The 21,489-nt window shown below is 52.3% G+C and overlaps 1 protein-coding gene across 1 annotated transcript; it reads right to left on the bottom strand.

Moving 5' to 3' along the window:
• Positions 1-932: 932 nt before the first annotated feature.
• LOC135532949 (FHF complex subunit HOOK-interacting protein 1B-like) lies at positions 933-20,701 on the bottom strand (the record flags this gene model as incomplete). Its single annotated transcript, XM_064960376.1, has 6 exons — positions 20,525-20,701; positions 15,124-15,203; positions 13,413-13,582; positions 6,469-7,899; positions 4,489-4,667; positions 933-1,106 (listed from the first exon to the last, which is right to left on the bottom strand). Coding segments are annotated over exons 1-6 (2,187 nt in total), but the record flags the coding sequence as incomplete, so codon positions are not given.
• Positions 20,702-21,489: the final 788 nt, after the last annotated feature.

Genomic DNA, 21,489 nt, shown 5'->3' with positions numbered 1-21,489 from the left:
ATTAGCAGCCACACCAGAACCATCCAGACAGTAGCAGCCAAACCAGAACCATCCAGACAGTAGCAGCCACACCAGAACCATCCAGACAGTAGCAGCCGAACCAGAACCATCCAGACCAGAACTATCCAGACAGTAGCAGTCAAACCAGAACCATCCAGACCAGAACTATCCAGACAGTAGCAGCCAAACCAGAACCATTCAAACCAGAACTATCCAGACAGTAGCAGCCAAACCAGAACCATCCAGACAGTAGCAGCCACACCAGAACCATCCAGACAGTAGCAGCCAAACCAGAACCATCCAGACAGTAGCAGCCATACCAGAACCATCCAGACAGTAGCAGCCAAACCAGAACCATCCAGACAGTAGCAGCCAAACCAGAACCATCCAGACCAGAACTATCCAGACAGTAGCAGCCGAACCAGAACCATCCAGACCAGAACCATCCAGACAGTAGCAGCCACACCAGAACCATCCAGACAGTAGCAGCCGAACCAGAACCATCCAGACAGTAGCAGCCAAACCAGAACCATCCAGACAGTAGCTGCCAAACCAGAACCATCCAGACAGTAGCAGCCGAACCAGAACCATCCAGACAGTAGCAGCCGAACCAGAACCATCCAGACCAGAACTATCCAGACAGTAGCAGCCAAACCAGAACCATCCAGACAGTAGCAGCCAAACCAGAAACATCCAGACACCCTCCCTGCTGCTGCCTATCCAATTCCATTCAACCCAGTAACCCTGTGAACAGATGGCACAAATCCCCCAAATCAACTACAACACAGCCTCTGCATGATTCATTCTCTCTAGCTTTCCAATGTGCTACTACAGGCTGTGTGTGTGTGTGTGTGTGTGTGTGTGTGTGTGTGTGTGTGTGTGTGTGTGTGTGTGTGTGTGTGTGTGTGTGTGTGTGTGTGTGTGTGTGTGTCTCTCTCACCCAGGGAATCAGAGCGTCGCAGGGTGGGTACCCCCATGGGGGAACAGTCAGCCCAGTCCACCTTGCCCCTGGCAACCAGGTAGCGCTGGGCTTTCCTCAGCATTCCAGGGAAGTCCTCATGGGATGCTGCAAACACCTCAATACGGTTCTTTACTGAGCCCAGAACCTGGGGCAGGGGAGAGAGTTGGAGAGAGGGGGGAGTGGGAAGAGAGGAGGCAGGGGAGAGAGAAGAGGAAGGGGGGAGAGAGAAGAGGAAGGGGGAGAGGGAAGAGAGAAGAGGAAGGGGGAGAGGGAAGAGAGAAGAGGAAGGGGGAGAGGGAAGAGAGAAGAGGAAGGGGGAGAGGGAAGAGAGACGAGGAAGGGGAGAGGGAAGAGAGAAGAGGAAGGGGGGAGAGAGAAGAGGAAGGGGGGAGAGGGGAGAGAGAAGAGGAAGGGGGGAGAGAGAAGAGGAAGGGGGAGAGGGAAGAGAGAGAAGAGGAAGGGGGAGAGGGAAGAGAGAAGAGGAAGGGGAGAGGGAAGAGAGAAGAGGAAGGGGGAGAGGGAAGAGAGACGAGGAAGGGGGAGAGGGAAGAGGATGGGGGGAGAGGGGAGAGAGAAGAGGAAGGGGGAGAGAGAAGAGGAAGGGGGAGAGGGAAGAGAGAAGCGGAAGGGGGAGAGGGAAGAGAGAAGAGGGGAGGGAGGGCAGAGAGAGAAGGCAGAGCAGGCAGAGGAGGGAGATGGGAGGGAGGAGACAGGGGAATGAGGAGAGAGAAGAGGGGAGGGAGGGCAGAGGAGGGAGATGGGAGGGAGTAGACAGGGGAATGAGGAGAGAGAAGAGGGGAGGGAGGGCAGAGGAGGGAGATGGGAGGGAGGAGACAGGGGAAAGGGAGAGAGAAGAGGGGAGGGAGGGCAGAGAGAGAAGGAAGAGCAGGCAGAGGAGGGAGATGGGAGGGAGGAGACAGGGGAATGAGGAGAGAGAAGAGGGGAGGGAGGGCAGAGGAGGGAGATGGGAGGGAGTAGACAGGGGAATGAGGAGACAGGGAGATAGTAAGTAATCTGATCATTACAAAAAACATACAGCCATATGGCTTCCAGCTATTCTGACATAAGTGCATTCAGAAAGTATTCAGACCCCTTTCCACATTTTCTTACGTTACAGCCTTACTTAAAAATGGATTAAATACAGTGTTTTCCTCATCAATCTACACACAATACCCCATAATGACAGTGAAAAAGTGGGAAAAAAGGGTTTGCAAATTTATAATAAATAAATAAATAGAAATACCTTGTTTACATAAGTATTCAGACCCTTTGCTATGAGACTCGAAATTGAGCTCAGGTGCATCCTGTTTCCATTGATTATTCTTGAGATTTTTTCAACAACTTGATTGGAGTCCACTTCTGGTAAATCAATCAATTGATTGGTCATGATTTGGAAAGGCAAACACCGGTCTATATAAGGTCCCACAGAGTTGACAGTGCATGTCACAGCAAAAACCAAGCCAGGATTGTGTCGAGGCACAGATCTGGGGAGGGTACCAAAACATTTCTGCAGCATTGAAGGTCCCCAAGAACACTGGCCTCCAATCATTCTTCAATGGAAGAAGTTTGGAACCACCAAGACTCTTCCTAGAGCTGGCTGCCCAGCCAAACTGAGCAATCAGGGAGGAGGGCCTTGGTCAGGGAGGTGACCTAGAACCCAATGGTTCACTCTGACAGAGCTCTAGAGTTCCTCTGTGGAGATGGGAGAACCTTCCAGAAGGACAACCATCTCTACAGCACTCCACCAATCAGGCCTTTATGCTAAAGTGGCCAGACGGAAGCCACTCCTCAGTAAAAGGTACATGACAGCTTTGAGTTTGCCAAAAGGCAACTAAAGGACTCAGAGCATGAGAAACAAGATTCTCTGGTCTGATGAAACCAAGATTTGAAGAGAGACCTGAAGAGACTCTGGAGAGACCTGAAAATAGCATCGTCCAACCTGACAGAGCTTGAGAGGATCTGCAGAGAAGAATGGGAGAAACTCCCCAAATACAGGTGCGCCAAGCTTGTGGCGTCATACCCAAGAAGACACAAGGTTGTAATCGCTGCCAAAGGTGCTTCAACAAAGTACTGAGTAAAGGGTCTGAAAACGTATGTAAATTTGATATTTCAGATGTTTATTTTCTATATACATTTGCAAACATGTAAAAAAACAAACAGTTTTTGCTTTGTCATTATGGGGTATTGTGTTTAGATTGAGGGGGGGGGGGGGAAACAATTTAATCCATTTTAGAGTAAGGCTGTAAATGTAACAAAATGTGGAAAATGTCAAGGGGTCTGAATACTTTCTGAATGATCAGCATAAACAGTCGATTGAGAGAGCAGCAGAGGGCAGAGGTCAGAGGAGAAAGTGGTCAGCAGTTGAAGGGAACAGAGCGAAGATGAGTGATGGAGGTCAGCAGAGGACAGCCAGGTGATGTTAGGGCAAGAGATTAGAAGAGATGGGCAACTGACCCTTGAGGCAGAATATGGTCATTTACAAAATGACAGCTACTTAGAAAACATTACACAACCCCCGATGTTTGCCTGGAAATATATACTTTCTACCAGACCAGGAACACAGTGATGTCTTTCTACCTGTATGAGAGACTTTCTACCAGACCAGGAACACAGTGGTGTCTTTCTACCAGACCAGGAACACAGTGGTGTCTTTCTACCAGACCAGGAACACAGTGATGTCTTTCTACCAGACCAGGAACACAGTGATGTCTTCCTACCTGTATGAGAGATTTTCTACTAGACCAGGAACACAGCGATGTCTTCCTACCTCTATGAGAGACTTTCTACCAGACCAGGAACACAGTGATGTCTTTCTACCAGACCAGGAACACAGTGATGTCTTTCTACCAGACCAGGAACACAGTGATGTCTTTCTACCAGACCAGGGACACAGTGATGTCTTTCTACCAGACCAGGAACACAGCGATGTCTTCCTAACTCTATGAGAGACTTTCTACCAGACCAGGAACACAGTGATGTCTTTCTACCAGACCAGGAACACAGTGATGTCTTTCTACCAGACCAGGAACACAGTGATGTCTTTCTACCAGACCAGGAACACAGTGATGTCTTCCTACCTGTATGAGAGATTTTCTACTAGACCAGGAACACAGCGATGTCTTCCTACCTCTATGAGAGACTTTCTACCAGACCAGGAACACAGTGATGTCCTTCTACCAGACCAGGAACACAGTGATGTCCTTCTACCAGACCAGGAACACAGTGATGTCTTTCTACCAGACCAGGAACACAGTGGTGTCTTTCTACCTGACCAGGAACACAGCGATATCTTTCTACCAGACCAGGAACACAGCGATGTCTTTCTACCAGACCAGGAACACAGCGATGTCTTTCTACCAGACCAGGAACACAGCGATGTCTTCCTACCTGTATGAGAGACTTTCTACCAGACCAGGAACACAGTGGTGTCTTTCTACCAGACCAGGAACACAGTGATGTCTTTCTACCAGACCAGGAACACAGCGATGTCTTTCTACCAGACCAGGAACACAGCGATGTCTTCCTACCTGTATGAGAGACTTGACGCTGGGCTGGAACACCATGTTGGTGTTGAGGAGGAAGGATCGGAGCAGGGGCTGAGGGTAGCAGGCTAGCTGGCACAGGATCCCTGTCAGCAAGATGTTCACATACAGAGAGTTGTGGAGCATGTTCTCCAGCTTGGCAAATAGAACCACCATGAACGGACCTGACGGGGAGGGGGGGAGGAGGAGAGAACATGAGAACGGAGGGAGAGGGTGCACCAGCACACTAACGGATGGCTAGATCCAACATGACAAAAAAACAAGACAACACTAAATATCAAAAGGAAGAAACAGTCGGTATTAATTTACTGTGTCACACCAAACGGTCTGTATTCATTTACTGTGTCACACCAAACACGAAACGGTCTGTATTAATTTACTGTGTCACACCAAACGGTCTGTATTCATTTACTGTGTCACACCAAACAGTCTGTATTAATATACTGTGTTACACCAAACAGTCTGTATTCATTTACTGTGTCACACCAAACAGTCTGTATTAATATACTGTGTCACACCAAACAGTCTGTATTCATTTACTGTGTCACACCAAACAGTCTGTATTAATATACTGTGTTACACCAAACGGTCTGTATTAATTTACTGTGTCACACCAAACGGTCTGTATTCATTTACTGTGTTACACCAAACACCAAACGGTCTGTATTAATTTACTGTGTCACACCAAACACCAAACGGTCTGTATTAATTTACTGTGTTACACCAAACACCAAACGGTCTGTATTCATTTACTGTGTCACACCAAACGGTCTGTATTCATTTACTGTGTCACACCAAACGGTCTGTATTAATTTACTGTGTCACACCAAACGGTCTGTATTCATTTACTGTGTCACACCAAACGGTCTGTATTAATTTACTGTGTCACACCAAACGGTCTGTATTAATTTACTGTGTCACACCAAACGGTCTGTATTCATTTACTGTGTTACACCAAACGGTCTGTATTCATTTACTGTGTCACACCAAACGGTCTGTATTAATTTACTGTGTCACACCAAACGGTCTGTATTAATTTACTGTGTCACACCAAACAGTCGGTATTCATTTACTGTGTCACACCAAACAGTCTGTATTCATTTACTGTGTCACACCAAACGGTCTGTATTCATTTACTGTGTCACACCAAACGGTCTGTATTCATTTACTGTGTCACACCAAACAGTCGGTATTCATTTACTGTGTCACACCAAACAGTCTGTATTCATTTACTGTGTCACACCAAACGGTCTGTATTAATTTACTGTGTCACACCAAATGGTCTGTGTTAATTTACTGTGTCACACCAAATGGTCTGTATTAATTTACTGTGTCACACCAAACAGTCTGTATTAATTTACTGTGTCACACCAAACGGTCTGTATTAATATACTGTGTCACACCAAACACCAAAACGGTCTGTGTTAATTTACTGTGTCACACCAAACGGTCTGTATTCATTTACTGTGTCACACCAAACGGTCTGTATTAATTTACTGTGTTACACCAAACAGTCTGTATTAATTTACTGTGTCACACCAAACGGTCTGTATTAATTTACTGTGTTACACCAAACGGTCTGTATTAATTTACTGTGTCACACCAAACGGTCTGTATTAATTTACTGTGTCACACCAAACACCAAACGGTCTGTATTAATTTACTGTGTCACACCAAACGGTCTGTATTAATTTACTGTGTTACACCAAACACCAAACGGTCTGTATTAATTTACTGTGTCACACCAAACGGTCTGTATTCATTTACTGTGTCACTTCAAACACCAAACATTTTTTTTAAATATATAAAACCAACATTAAAAAGTCAAACAATTGAGCATCATCCATGATGAGCATCATCCAACATCAAACACCAAATCAATATTTAGCAACTGACATCATCCCCAAAAACAAACATCAAAACAGATTGATACACATTACACTGTAGTGTGGTGGTCTTTCTCACCTGTGTAGGGCTGAGCGGATGGCTGTCCTAAAGGCCTGGCAGGGCTGAACAGCCCCACAGCTGACCCCACTACCTTGGGCTCCACTCCACTCACTGCCCCAGTCCCAATCAGGTCAGCGTCCAGGGGTGAGGGGGGCAGTGGTTCCTCTGAGTCGGGGTCTCTGGTGGTCTCCTCCAGCTGTCTGAGAAGCCCCATCCCCCTGCTCCTCTCCCTCACCCTCTCCTCCAACTCCCGGAGTTCCTGGGTGAAGGCCTCGATGCTGATGCCCTGGCCGTTGGAGTCTCCAGGCCCCTGCTGGCCCCCCTCCCCCGGTCCAGCCCCATCCAGGAGCTCAGAGATCAGTCGCTCCACTGCCTCTGACTGGGTAGAGAGCATTGCCTCTGGAGGTCCCGATCCAGGGACCTGAGGGGTCAGGCTGACGTTGGAGGAGTTGGTACAGGCTCCTGGAGTCCACGGAGGAGGCTGATCCTGGCTGTGACTCTGTACGTGTGATGTTAGACGTCGGGAGTTTTCCCCAGTCACACTACCATTCCCTTCCCTGTGCAACCCCTGTAGGGGCCCACAGGACTGGGCCGGGTTAGGGACCGGGCTTGGGCTGGCACCTACTGCAACGTTCTGACTAGAGTCTCCGTGCTGCTGCTGCTCGTCCAAATCTCTCTTCACCTTCTTAACCTCCATCCCTCCATCCCGGCTGTCTGGACACCCGTCCTCCTGACCCCCCGACGACGTTCCATTGAAGATGGCCTGGTGAGGGCCTATGGAGGGGCGGGAGGGGAGGTGGGGGGCAGCAGAGGGGTCAGGGACGGAGGCAGAGGTCGAGTCAGGAGGGAGGTGGAGAGGTTTGGGGAGGGGGACCTCCTCTCTCTGCAGGCTGCGTTTCTTGGTGCGGGGCGTGAGGCTGATGGTACAGTTGTTCTCACCGATGGTGACGTCCCACTCTCCACTGTCCCTCTCTGTACTGCTCCACTCTGACCGCGCCGCTGCCACCACCGCTGCCCTCTGCTGGCCGTAGGAGGTACTACCACCTCCTCCTCCCTGCTGGAAGGAGAAGTGCTCTGGGAACATGGCCAGGGAGGGGTTGGAGGTGGGGGGCGGGGGCGGTAGAGGCGCCGCGTTGGGTGAGGGGTCCTCTCCGTCGTAGGGGGCTGACCAGTTCCGACAGGCCCAGGAGCACAGCTCTACCCCCCTACGGGCGTCCCTGAGGTACTCCAGGTACCCCGACTCCCAGTCCAGCCCCTCTGGGACGGGGTGCATGGGGCTGTCGGGGGACAGGGGGGTGCTAGGGCCCCCGCGGGGGGACGAGGGGACCGCCTCAGTGGGGGAGGGGGTGAAGGGCAGTGCAGTGCTCTGCTGGCGCATGAAGAGGGCCAGGCGGGATGGAGTGCTGGGTTTGGGGTGTACAGGAGACTCTGAGCTGGGGCTGTTCAGTACTGCAGACAGACAGAGGGAGAGACGGATGGATGGATAGGGAGAGACAGACGGGGAAGACAGACAGACGGGGAAGACAGACAGATGGGGAGGACGGATAGGGAGAGACAGACAGACGGGGAAGACAGACAGACGGGGAGGACGGATAGGGAGAGACAGACAGACGGGGAAGACAGACAGACGGGGAAGACGGATAGGGAGAGACAGACAGACGGGGAAGACAGACAGACGGGGAAGACAGACAGACGGGGAAGACGGGGAAGACAGACAGACAGGCAGACGGGGAAGACAGACAGACAGACAGATGGGGAAGACAGACAGACGGGGAAGACAGACAGACGGGGAAGACAGACAGACAGGCAGACGGGGAAGACAGACAGACAGGCAGACGGGGAAGACAGACAGACAGACAGACGGGGAAGACAGACAGACAGACAGGCAGACGGGGAAGACAGACAGACAGACAGGCAGACGGGGAAGACAGACAGACAGACAGGCAGACGGGGAAGACAGACAGGCAGACGGGGAAGACAGATAGACATGCAGACAGGGAAGACAGACAGATGGGGTAGACAGACAGATGGGGTAGACAGACAGGGAGACGGAGACAGAGACAAAGAGCACATAACAGGGAGGAACGTCAGGGAGGAAGACAGACAGGGGGACGGAGACAGGGGGACGGAGACAGAGACGGACAGAGACAAAGGGCACATAACAGGGAGGAACGTCAGTCATGGTTATCCTTTAACACTTCGACTTCGTCCACCTTTTAACACAACACCAAGGCAGGGGTCCCTCTGCATTCATTTTAGTGTGGCGCGGCTCCACCTTTTAACAACACCAAGGCAGGGGTCCCTCTGCATTCATTTTAGTGTAGCGCGGCTCCACGACAGAACCATTGCCGACCACACTCAAAGAAACATCCCATTTCTACCAAACATAGCTTAAATAAAGTTCTGTGAAAGCACATTCGCTTTTCTTGGCAAATAGATAATCTGTCTGGGTTCAACACAATTCTGCAGGTTATTTATCTCTGTGAGCTGTGGCAACTCAAAAACACAGCGCAGCAGGGATCAGGTGGGGGACAGCGGAGGGATCAGGTGGGGGACAGAGGAGGGATCAGGTGGGGGACAGCGGAGGGATCAGGTGGGGGACAGCGGAGGGATCAGGAGGGGGATAGAGGAGGGATCAGGAGGGGGAAAACGGAGGGATCAGGAGGGGGACAGAGGAGGGATCAGGAGGGGGACAGAGGAGGGATCAGGAGGGGGAAAACGGAGGGATCAGGAGGGGGGACAGAGGAGGGATCAGGTGGGGGACAGCAGAGGGATCAGGAGGGGGACAGAGGAGGGATCAGGAGGGGGGACAGAGGAGGGATCAGGAGGGGGGACAGCGGAGGGATCAGGAGGGGGACAGCGGAGGGATCAGGAGGGGGACAGAGGAGGGATCAGGTGGGGGACAGCGGAGGGATCAGGTGGGGGACAGCGGAGGGATCAGGGGGGGGGACAGAGGAGGGATCAGGAGGGGGGACAGCAGAGGGATCAGGAGGGGGGGGGACAGCGGAGGGATCAGGAGGGGGACAGCGGAGGGATCAGGAGGGGGGGGACAGAGGAGGGATCAGGAGGGGGGGGACAGCGGAGGGATCAGGAGGGGGGGACAGAGGAGGGATCAGGAGGAGGGGGGGGACAGAGGAGGGATCAGGAGGGGGACAGAGGAGGGATCAGGAGGGGGGGGGACAGCGGAGGGATCAGGAGGGGGGGACAGAGGAGGGATCAGGAGGGGGGGGACAGCGGAGGGATCAGGAGGGGGGACAGCGGAGGGATCAGGAGGGGGCCAGCGGAGGGATCAGGAGGGGGGGACAGCGGAGGGATCAGGAGGGGGGACAGCGGAGGGATCAGGTGGGGGACAGCGGAGGGATCAGGTGGGGGACAGCGGAGGGATCAGGTGGGGGACAGCGGAGGGATCAGGTGGGGGACAGAGGAGGGATCAGGAGGGGGGGACAGCGGAGGGATCAGGAGGGGGGGACAGCGGAGGGATCAGGAGGGGGGACAGCGGAGGGATCAGGAGGGGGACAGCGGAGGGATCAGGAGGGGGGAGGGACAGCGGAGGGATCAGGAGGGGGGGACAGCGGAGGGATCAGGTGGGGGACAGCGGAGGGATCAGGTGGGGGACAGCGGAGGGATCAGGTGGGGGACAGCGGAGGGATCAGGTGGGGGGAAAACGGAGGGATCAGGAGGGGGGGGACAGAGGAGGGATCAGGAGGGGGACAGAGGAGGGATCAGGAGGGGGACAGAGGAGGGATCAGGAGGGGGACAGAGGAGGGATCAGGAGGGGGGACAGAGGAGGGATCAGGAGGGGGGACAGAGGAGGGATCAGGAGGGGGACAGCGGAGGGATCAGGAGGGGGACAGAGGAGGGATCAGGAGGGGGGACAGAGGAGGGATCAGGAGGGGGACAGCGGAGGGATCAGGAGGGGGGGGACAGCGGAGGGATCAGGAGGGGGGGACAGCGGAGGGATCAGGAGGGGGACAGAGGAGGGATCAGGAGGGGGAAAACGGAGGGATCAGGTGGGGGACAGCGGAGGGATCAGGAGGGGGGGACAGAGGAGGGATCAGGAGGGGGGGACAGCAGAGGGATCAGGAGGGGGGGGACAGCGGAGGGATCAGGAGGGGGGACAGCGGAGGGATCAGGAGGGGGGACAGAGGAGGGATCAGGAGGGGGGGACAGCGGAGGGATCAGGAGGGGGGGACAGAGGAGGGATCAGGGGGGGGGGGACAGAGGAGGGATCAGGAGGGGGACAGAGGAGGGATCAGGAGGGGGGGGGGCAGCGGAGGGATCAGGAGGGGGGGACAGAGGAGGGATCAGGAGGGGGGGACAGCGGAGGGATCAGGAGGGGGGGACAGCGGAGGGATCAGGAGGGGGGGACAGCGGAGGGATCAGGAGGGGGGGGACAGCGGAGGGATCAGGAGGGGGGGATAGAGGAGGTAAAGACTAAAAGGTAAAGATTGTTCTATTGGATCATTCCATTTCTCAAAATGTCTATTCTATACTGAGTACTGATGGGGCTGCACATCAAAAAGATACCCAACAGAGATGGTACGGACTGGGTACTGACTGGGTACAGACTGGGTACTGACTGGGTACTGACTGGGTACGGACTGGGTACGGACTGGGTACGGACTGGGTACGGACTGGGTACGGACTGGGTACGGACTGGGTACGGACTGGGTACGGACTGGGTACGGACTGGGTACGGACTGGGTACGGACTGGGTACGGACTGGGTACGGACTGGGTAGTTCTCCAAGCGCCAGAGGCTGCTGAGCTGCAACATATGCTAGTTGGAACATTCAAGGTATGGCATGAGTGTGACAATCCTTTGAAGAGACCATTTTAGACCGGTGTTGCCCAACCCTTACTCCTGTTGAACTACCACTCTGTTGACTCTTCTTTAATGTTGGACATCTTTTGTTTTTTCCTCCATGTATTTCAGGGGTTGGCCCAGCTGACAACAATGACACAGCGGTTTGATGACAGCTCTTCCCCTGCCTTAGCCAGCTGGCAGCAGTCGCAATGACAAAACCGGCTTCCTCCGTTAAACTGTGATAAAGGGACTTCTCTGCAATTAAACGAGTAAAGAATATTTAAAATGTGAAAGTAGATCCTCTTTGTCCCTCTCCTTTCTCTTCTTATTATCATCTCTGTTATTGCAGGTCGAAAACAGACTTGAGGAACAGACTGCAGGGAGAGCACCTAGCCGCCGGCATGCGGCTCTCCATCAACCCCCCCCCCCACCCCGCGGCTCTCCATCAACGCCCCCCTCTCCACCAAGGAGCTAAATTACAGGAGAGCGTTGGAAACTCTGTTCCAAAAGACCAGGGGAATAAAGTGCTCTGACCAAGGCTGTAAACCTGTGTCAGAGGTTTTTGTCAGAATCCGGAAAGAGATGTTCAACGCGCCCTCCCTTTGTGATGAAGGTCTCTGTTGTGTTTCTTCAAATAGCTGCAGCACATTAAATTGCCTCCTGTTGAACTGTAATCATTTAATCCCAATTATTTTATTGAGTTGATTTCTGGGGGTGGAAATTATATTATGGTTATTTTCATGTTTTTCCTTTTAAAAAGTCACCAGAACCAAGCTGTTCAGTACTTACACAACCCCCCCCCCCCAACCCGCTAACTCTCCACCCACATCTAACACATTTACCAGAGGAAGCACTGCACCCTGGGTTACCTACTCTCATTGTTTATTTCTTATTAATAGGGTACATTGTAGGACCCCCTGGATCCCCCCCAACACAGGAGACCAGGGATCAACCCCCCCCCCCCCCAACACAGGAGACCAGGGATCAACCCCCCCCAACACAGGAGACCAGGGATCAAACCCCCCCCAACACAGGAGACCAGGGATCAAGCCCCCCCCAACACAGGAGACCAGGGATCAAGCCCCCCCCTCCCCAACACAGGAGACCAGGGATCAAGCCCCCCCCCTCCCCAACACAGGAGACCAGGGATCAAGCCCCCCCTCCCCAACACAGGAGACCAGGGATAAAGCCCCCCCCCCCAATACAGGAGACCAGGGATCAATTCCTCCCCCCCCCCCCCCCCAACACAGGAGACCAGGGATCAACCCCCCCCCCCCCCAACACAGGAGACCAGGGATCAACCCCCCCCCCCCCCAACACAGGAGACCAGGGATCAACCCCCCCCCCCAACACAGGAGACCAGGGATCAATCCCCCCCCCCCCCCCCCAACACAGGAGACCAGGGATCAACCCCCCCCCCAACACAGGAGACCAGGGATCAACCCCCCCCCCCCCAACACAGGAGACCAGGGATCAACCCCCCCCCCCCAATACAGGAGACCAGGGATCAACCCCCCCCCCCCCCAACACAGGAGACCAGGGATCAAACCCCCCAACACAGGAGACCAGGATCAAACCCCCCCCAACACAGGAGACCAGGGATCAAGCCCCCCCTCCCCAACACAGGAGACCAGGGATCAACACCCCCCCCAACACAGGAGACCAGGGATCAACACCCCCCCCAACACAGGAGACCAGGGATCAACCCCCCCCCCAACACAGGAGACCAGGGATCAACCCCCCCCTCCCCAACACAGGAGACCAGGGATCAAGCCCCCCCCCCAATACAGGAGACCAGGGATCAAACCCCCCCCCCCAACACAGGAGACCAGGGATCAAACCCCCCCAACACAGGAGACCAGGGATCAAACCCCCCAACACAGGAGACCAGGGATCAAGCCCCCCCCTCCCCAACACAGGAGACCAGGGATCAACACCCCCCCAACACAGGAGACCAGGGATCAACACCCCCCCCCCCCCAACACAGGAGACCAGGGATCAACACCCCCCCAACACAGGAGACCAGGGATCAAACCCCCCCCCCCCAACACAGGAGACCAGGGATCAACCCAAGCGTCCAACCTTCCCACTGTCTCCCCATCTCATTTCTTTACTATCTGAATAAAGTGTCAATAACAGAGTGTCCAGTTGGTTACCTTTCCCCCAGAAGGCAGGTTCTTCCTCCCGCTCAGCAGAGGGCGGTACGCTGAGGCGGCAGCACTCTGGGATGAGGGACAGGAACTTGTCAGCTGATTTACCATAGAGATCGGTGTCCCTGACAGCACGCCTCTGACTCAACATCACATGGGTACAGGGTAGAAGATACCTGCACGACAACAATACAATGACTACAGGGGCATTCCGCATAGACGGCGCGCGCGTTCCGCACGGACTAAACGCGCGCATTCCGCACGGACTAAACGCGCGCATTCCGCACGGACTAAACGCGCGCGTTCCGCACGGACTAAACGCGCGCGTTCCGCACGGACTAAACGCGCGCGTTCCACACAGAGGACGCGCGCGTTCCACGCAGACTAAACGCGCCCGTTCCACGCAGACTAAACGCGCCCGTTCCACGCAGACTAAACGCGCCCGTTCCACGCAGACTAAACGCGCCCGTTCCACGCAGACTAAACGCGCCCGTTCCTCGCAGACTAAACGCGCCCGTTCCACACAGACTAAACTTGCCCGTTCCACACAGACTAAACGCGCCCGTTCCACACAGACTAAACGCGCCCGTTCCACACAGACTAAACGCGCCCGTTCCACACAGACTAAACGCGCCCGTTCCACACAGACTAAACGCGCCCGTTCCGCACAGACTAAACGCGCCCGTTCCGCACAGACTAAACGCGCCCGTTCCGCACAGACTAAACGCGCGCGTTCCGCACGGACTAAACGCGCGCGTTCCGCACGGACTAAACGCGCGCGTTCCGCACGGACTAAACGCGCGCGTTCCGCACGGACTAAACGCGCGCGTTCCGCACGGACTAAACGCGCGCGTTCCACACAGAGGACGCGCGCGTTCCACGCAGACTAAACGCGCCCGTTCCACGCAGACTAAACGCGCCCGTTCCACGCAGACTAAACGCGCCCGTTCCACGCAGACTAAACGCGCCCGTTCCACGCAGACTAAACGCGCCCGTTCCACGCAGACTAAACGCGCCCGTTCCTCGCAGACTAAACTTGCCCGTTCCACACAGACTAAACTTGCCCGTTCCACACAGACTAAACGCGCCCGTTCCTCACAGACTAAACGCGCCCGTTCCACACAGACTAAACGCGCCCGTTCCACACAGACTAAACGCGCCCGTTCCTCACAGACTAAACGCGCCCGTTCCACACAGACTAAACGCGCCCGTTCCACACAGACTAAACGCGCCCGTTCCACGCAGACTAAACGCGCCCGTTCCACGCAGACTAAACGCGCCCGTTCCACACAGACTAAACGCGCCCGTTCCACACAGACTAAACGCGCCCGTTCCACCCAGACTAAACGCGCCCGTTCCACGCAGACTAAACGCGCCCGTTCCACACAGACTAAACGCGCCCGTTCCACACAGACTAAACGCGCCCGTTCCACACAGACTAAACGCCCGTTCCACACAGACTAAACGCGCCCGTTCCACACAGACTAAACGCGCCCGTTCCACACAGACTAAACGCGCCCGTTCCACACAGACTAAACGCGCCCGTTCCACACAGACGACGAGCCCGTTCCACACAGACGACGAGCCCGTTCCACATAGACTAAACACGTATTCCAGACTACACAGACAGGCAGGCAGGCAGACAGACAGACAGAAAGGCAGACAGACAGAAAGGCAGACAGACAGAAAGGCAGACAGACAGGCAGGCAGTTTCTACCTGAGAACGAGCTGCAACATGAGGTCTTCACAGTTGAGAGAGAGCAGAGTCCTGAACAGGCTCAAAGACACCATACACAGCTGTAGGAGAGAAACAACAGAACATTAGACACAGCTGTAGGAGAGAAATAACAGAACATTAGACACAGCTGTAGGAGAGAAACAACAGAACATTAGACACAGCTGTAGGAGAGAAACAACAGAACATTAGACACAGCTGTAGGAGAGAAACAACAGAACATTAGACACAGCTGTAGGAGAGAAACAACAGAACATTAGACACAGGTAGAGATAGATAGAAACAGCAGAACAATAGACACAGCTGTAGGAGAGAAACAACAGAACATTAGACACAGGTAGAGATAGATAGAAACAGCAGAACATTAGACACAGCTGTAGGAGAGAAACAACAGAACATTAGACACAGCTGTAGGAGAGAAACAACAGAACATTAGACACAGGTAGAGATAGATAGAAACAGCAGAACATTAGACACAGCTGTAGGAGAGAAACAACAGAACATTAGACACAGGCAGAGATAGATAGAAACCACAGAACATTAGACACAGGTAGAGATAGATAGAAACAGCAGAACATTAGACACAGCTGTAGGAGAGAAACAACAGAACATTAGACACAGCTGTAGGAGAGAAACAACAGAACATTAGACACAGCTGTAGGAGAGAAACAACAGAACATTAGACACAGCTGTAGGAGAGAAACAACAGAACATTAGACACAGCTGTAGGAGAGAAACAACAGAACATTAGACACAGCTGTAGGAGAGAAACAACAGAACATTAGACACAGCTGTAGGAGAGAAACAACAGAACATTAGACACAGCTGTAGGAGAGAAACAACAGAACATTAGACACAGCTGTAGGAGAGAAACAACAGAACATTAGACACAGCTGTAGGAGAGAAACAACAGAACATTAGACACAGCTGTAGGAGAGAAACAACAGAACATTAGACACAGCTGTAGGAGAGAAACAACAGAACATTAGACACAGCTGTAGGAGAGAAACAACAGAACATTAGACACAGCTGTAGGAGAGAAACAACAGAACATTAGACACAGCTGTAGGAGAGAAACAACAGAACATTAGACACAGCTGTAGGAGAGAAACAACAGAACATTAGACACAGCTGTAGGAGAGAAACAACAGAACATTAGACACAGCTGTAGGAGAGAAACAACAGAACATTAGACACAGCTGTAGGAGAGAAACAACAGAACATTAGACACAGCTGTAGGAGAGAAACAACAGAACATTAGACACAGCTGTAGGAGAGAAACAACAGAACATTAGACACAGCTGTAGGAGAGAAACAACAGAACATTAGACACAGCTGTAGGAGAGAAACAACAGAACATTAGACACAGCTGTAGGAGAGAAACAACAGAACATTAGACACAGCTGTAGGAGAGAAACAACAGAACATTAGACACAGCTGTAGGAGAGAAACAACAGAACATTAGACACAGCTGTAGGAGAGAAACAACAGAACATTAGACACAGCTGTAGGAGAGAAACAACAGAACATTAGACACAGCTGTAGGAGAGAAACAACAGAACATTAGACACAGCTGTAGGAGAGAAACAACAGAACATTAGACACAGCTGTAGGAGAGAAACAACAGAACATTAGACACAGGTAGAGATAGATAGAAACCACAGAACATTAGACACAGGTAGAGATAGATAGAAACCACAGAACATTAGACACAGCTGTAGGAGAGAAACAACAGAACATTAGACACAGGTAGAGATAGATAGAAACCACAGAACATTAGACACAGGTAGAGATAGATAGAAACAGCAGAACATTAGACACAGGTAGAGATAGATAGAAACCACAGAACAATAGCATGTTTGCGAGTCGGTGAGCGAGAGGAGAGAGAGTATGCGAGTCGGTGAGCGAGAGGAGAGAGAGTATGCGAGTCGGTGAGCGAGAGGAGAGAGAGTATGCGAGTCGGTGAGCGAGAGGAGAGAGAGTTTGCGAGTCGGTGAGTGAGAAGAGAGAGTATGCGAGTCAGTGAGCGAGAGGAGAGAGAGTATGCGAGTCGGTGAGCGAGAGGAGAGAGAGTTTGCGAGTCGGTGAGCGAGAGGAGAGAGTATGCGAGTCGGTGAGCGAGAGGAGAGAGAGTATGCGAGTCGGTGAGCGAGAGGAGAGAGAGTTTGCGAGTCGGTGAGCGAGAGGAGAGAGTATGCGAGTCAGTGAGCGAGAGGAGAGAGAGTATGCGAGTCGGTGAGCGAGAGGAGAGAGAGTATGCGAGTCGGTGAGCGAGAGGAGAGAGAGTATGCGAGTCGGTGAGCGAGAGGAGAGAGAGTATGCGAGTCGGTGAGCGAGAGGAGAGAGAGTATGCGAGTCGGTGAGTGAGAGGAGAGAGTATGTGAGTCAGTGAGCGTTAATGTCAATGTGAGTAGGCACCTGAGCTGAGCCATTGGGCAGACAAAGCCTCTACCACCCCCCAATCTGATGCTTTTTGTCCCCCCCCCCAATCTAATGCTTTTTGTCTCCCCCCCAATCTAATGCTTTTACCCCCCCCCATCTGATGTTTTTGTCCCCCCCAATCTAATGCTTTTGCCCCCCCCCAATCTAATGCTTTTCGCCCCCCCATCTGATGTTTTTTTGTCCCCCCCTCCAATCTGATGCTTTTTGCCTCCCCCGCCACCCCAATCTGATGCTTTTTGCCTCCCCCGCCACCCCAATCTGATGCTTTTTGCCTCCCCCGCCACCCCAATCTGATGCTTTTTGCCTCCCCCGCCCCTCCAATCTGATGCTTTTGCCTCCCCCGCCACCCCAATCTGATGCTTTTTGCCTCCCCCGCCCCTCCAATCTGATGCTTTTGCCTCCCCCGCCCCTCCAATCTGATGCTTTTTGCCTCCCCCCGCCCCTCCAATCTGATGCTTTTTGCCTCCCCCGCCCCTCCAATCTGATGCTTTTTGCCTCCCCCGCCCCTCCAATCTGATGCTTTTGCCTCCCCCCGCCCCTCCAATCTGATGCTTTTGCCTCCCCCGCCCCTCCAATCTGATGCTTTTTGCCTCCCCCGCCACCCCAATCTGATGCTTTTTGCCTCCCCCCGCCACCCCAATCTGATGCTTTTTGCCTCCCCCCGCCACCCCAATCTGATGCCCTTTAAAGCGAATTGTTTCGACCTTTCGGAATTTGGAATGTCGAAATGATTACTGTCCTTTTATGAAATTATACCCTGTTCGTGTAAAAAAAGATGACCAAGTACACCGACTGTTTAAAACCAAAGCCTATTTTACAAAGCATTTGAATGCTGAAGGTGCCAGATTTAAGCACAGCCTACAAAAAGAACAGGGGTTGGCATACAATCTGGTTGTCGCGATCAGCTGTGTCTCCGACACCGTGCCCACGTATCTGACAGTCATTGGCAGTCATAACAGTCGGATAGGCTACTGAACCGAACGAGAGGACGCATCAATTCAGTCACAACAGTTGGCTACTGAACTGAAGGAGAGGACACATCAATTCAGTCAACAGTTGGCTACTGAACTGAAGGAGAGGACACATCAATTCAGTCACAACAGTTGGCTACTGAACTGAAGGAGAGGACACATCAATTCAGTCAACAGTTGGCTACTGAACTGAAGGAGAGGACACATCAATTCAGTCACAACAGTTGGCTACTGAACTGAAGGAGAGGACACATCAATTCAGTCACAACAGTTGGCTACTGAACTGAAGGAGAGGACACATCAATTCAGTCACAACAGTTGGCTACTGAACTGAAGGAGAGGACACATCAATTCAGTCAACAGTTGGCTACTGAACTGAAGGAGAGGACACATCAATTCAGTCAACAGTTGGCTACTGAACTGAAGGAGAGGACACATCAATTCAGTCAACAGTTGGCTACTGAACTGAAGGAGAGGACACATCAATTCAGTCACAACAGATAAGAGGTATTTTTGGAATTAAAATATGAGTGAACAGACGAATTCGTTAACATTTGAAAGCGTCTACCATCGCATTTAATAGTGGTAAAGGTGACTGGAAACACTTGTATTTTTATTTATTTGATCTTTATTTAACCAGGCAAGTCAGTTAAGAACAAATTCTTATTTTCAATGACGGCCTGGGAACAGTGGGTTAACTGCCTGTTCAGGGGCAGAACGACAGATTTGTACCTTGTCAGCTCGGGGGTTTGAACTTGCAACCTTCCGGTTACTAGTCCAACGCTCTAACGCTCTAACCAATAGGCTATTTGACATGGCCAAATACAAACTGTAGTTTGCAAGGCAATCAAACAAGCAAAGCGTCAGTATAGAGACAAAGTGGAGTCGCAAATCAACGGCTCGGACACGAGACGTATGTGACAGGGTCTACAGACAATCGGACAGGAGACGTATGTGGCAGGGTCTACAGACAATCGGACAGGAGATGTATGTAGCAGAGTCTACAGACAATCAGACAGGAGACGTATGTGACAGGGTCTACAGACAATCAGACACGAGACGTATGTGACAGGGTCTACAGACAATCAGACACGAGACGTATGTAACTCCTCAACTTCAGGAGGCTGAAAAAAATGTGGCTTGTCACCTACAACCCTGACGAACTTTTACAGATTCACAATTGACAGCATCCTGTCGGGCTGTATCACCACCTGGTACGGCAACTGCTCCGCCCACAACCGTAAGGCTCTCCAGAGGGTAGTGAGGTCTGCCCAACGCATCACCAGAGGGCAAACTACCTGCCTTCCAGGACACCTACACCACCCGATGTCACAGGAAGGCCATAAAGATCATCAAGGACAACAACCACCCGAGCCACTGCCTGTTCACCCCGCTATCATCCAGAAGGCGAGGTCAGTACAGGTGCATCAAAGCTGGGACCGAGAGACTGAAAAACAGCTTCTATCTCAAGGCCATCAGACTGTTAAACAGCCACCACTAACATTGAGTGGCTGCTGCCAACATACAGACTTGAAATCACTAGTCACTTTAATAATGTTTACATATCTCACTTTACTCATCTCATATGTAAATACTGTATACTGTGTCCTTCACTATCTATTCTTTACGATCTGTTGCATCTTAGCCACTCTGTCACTGCTCATCCATATATTTTATACTTAATATATTCTCATTCCATTCCTTTACCAGATTGTGTGTATTTGGTTTTGTTGTGGAATTGGTTAGATATGATATATGACCTGTTAGATACTGCTGCACTGAAATATTTTACGACACTCACAATAACGTCTGCTAAACATGTGTATGTGACCAATAACATTTAATTTGATTTGCTTAAATCGATTTGGGCTCCCGCGGACCGATCCACCAGTACGGTAAACATTTGAACTGGGCACCGATACGTACATCTCCGCAATTAATGCACCACACACAGTTACTGTACTACTGACCCTGGAGTTGCTGCTGACGCGCGTTAGCAAGGTGTCCAGGATGGTGTCGTTGTCATGGCGATGCATGAGGATGAAGCGTAGGAAGGTTTTGAGGAGAGCCGTTTCCGTCACACTGCGCAGGAACAGATCCAGGTAGGCTGTACTGGCTATCATCTCATCTACAGATGACTGGAGGGAGGGAGGGAGGGAGGGAGGGAGGGAGGGAGGGAGGGAGGGAGGGAGGGAGGGAGGGAGGGAGGGAGGGGGAGGGAGGGAGGGGGGGAGGGAGGGGGGGAGGGAGGGAGGGAGGGAGGGAGGGAGGGAGGGAGGGAGGGAGGGAGGGAGGGAGGGAGGGAGGGAGGGAGGGAGGGAGGGAGGGAGGGAGGGAGGGAGGGAGGGAGGGAGGGAGGGAGGGAGGGAGGGGAGAGAGAGGAGAGAGAGGAGAGAGGAGAGAGGAGAGAGAGGGAGAGAGGGGGGGAGACAAAGAGAGAGTGTTTGGGAGGGAGGGAGACAGAGACAAAGAGTGTTTGGGAGGGAGGGAGAGAGAGACAAAGAGAGAGTAATTATCAAAATCCAGAAAAGAGCTGTTAAATTCTATAACCACCTAAAAGGAAGCGATTCCCAAACCTTCCACAACAAAGCCATCACCTACAGAGAGATGAACCTGGAGAAGAGTCCCCTAAGCAAGCTGGTCCTGGGGCTCTGTTCACAAACACACCCTACAGAGTCCCAGGACAGCAACACAATTAGACCCAACCAAATCATGAGAAAACAAAAAGATAATTACTTGACACATTGGAAAAAATTAACAAAAAAACAGAGCAAACTAGAATGCTATTTGGCCCTAAACAGAGAGTACACAGCGGCAGAAGCTTTGACTATGTACAGACTCAGTGAGCATAGCCTTGCTATTGAGAAAGGCCGCCGTAGGCAGACATGGCTCTCAAGAGAAGACAGGCTATGTGCTCACTGCCCACAAAATGAGG

Source organism: Oncorhynchus masou, unplaced genomic scaffold (assembly GCF_036934945.1).
Source record: "Oncorhynchus masou masou isolate Uvic2021 unplaced genomic scaffold, UVic_Omas_1.1 unplaced_scaffold_2128, whole genome shotgun sequence".
Lineage (NCBI taxonomy): Eukaryota > Metazoa > Chordata > Actinopteri > Salmoniformes > Salmonidae > Oncorhynchus > Oncorhynchus masou.
This window is presented reverse-complemented; position numbering and strand designations above follow the sequence as displayed.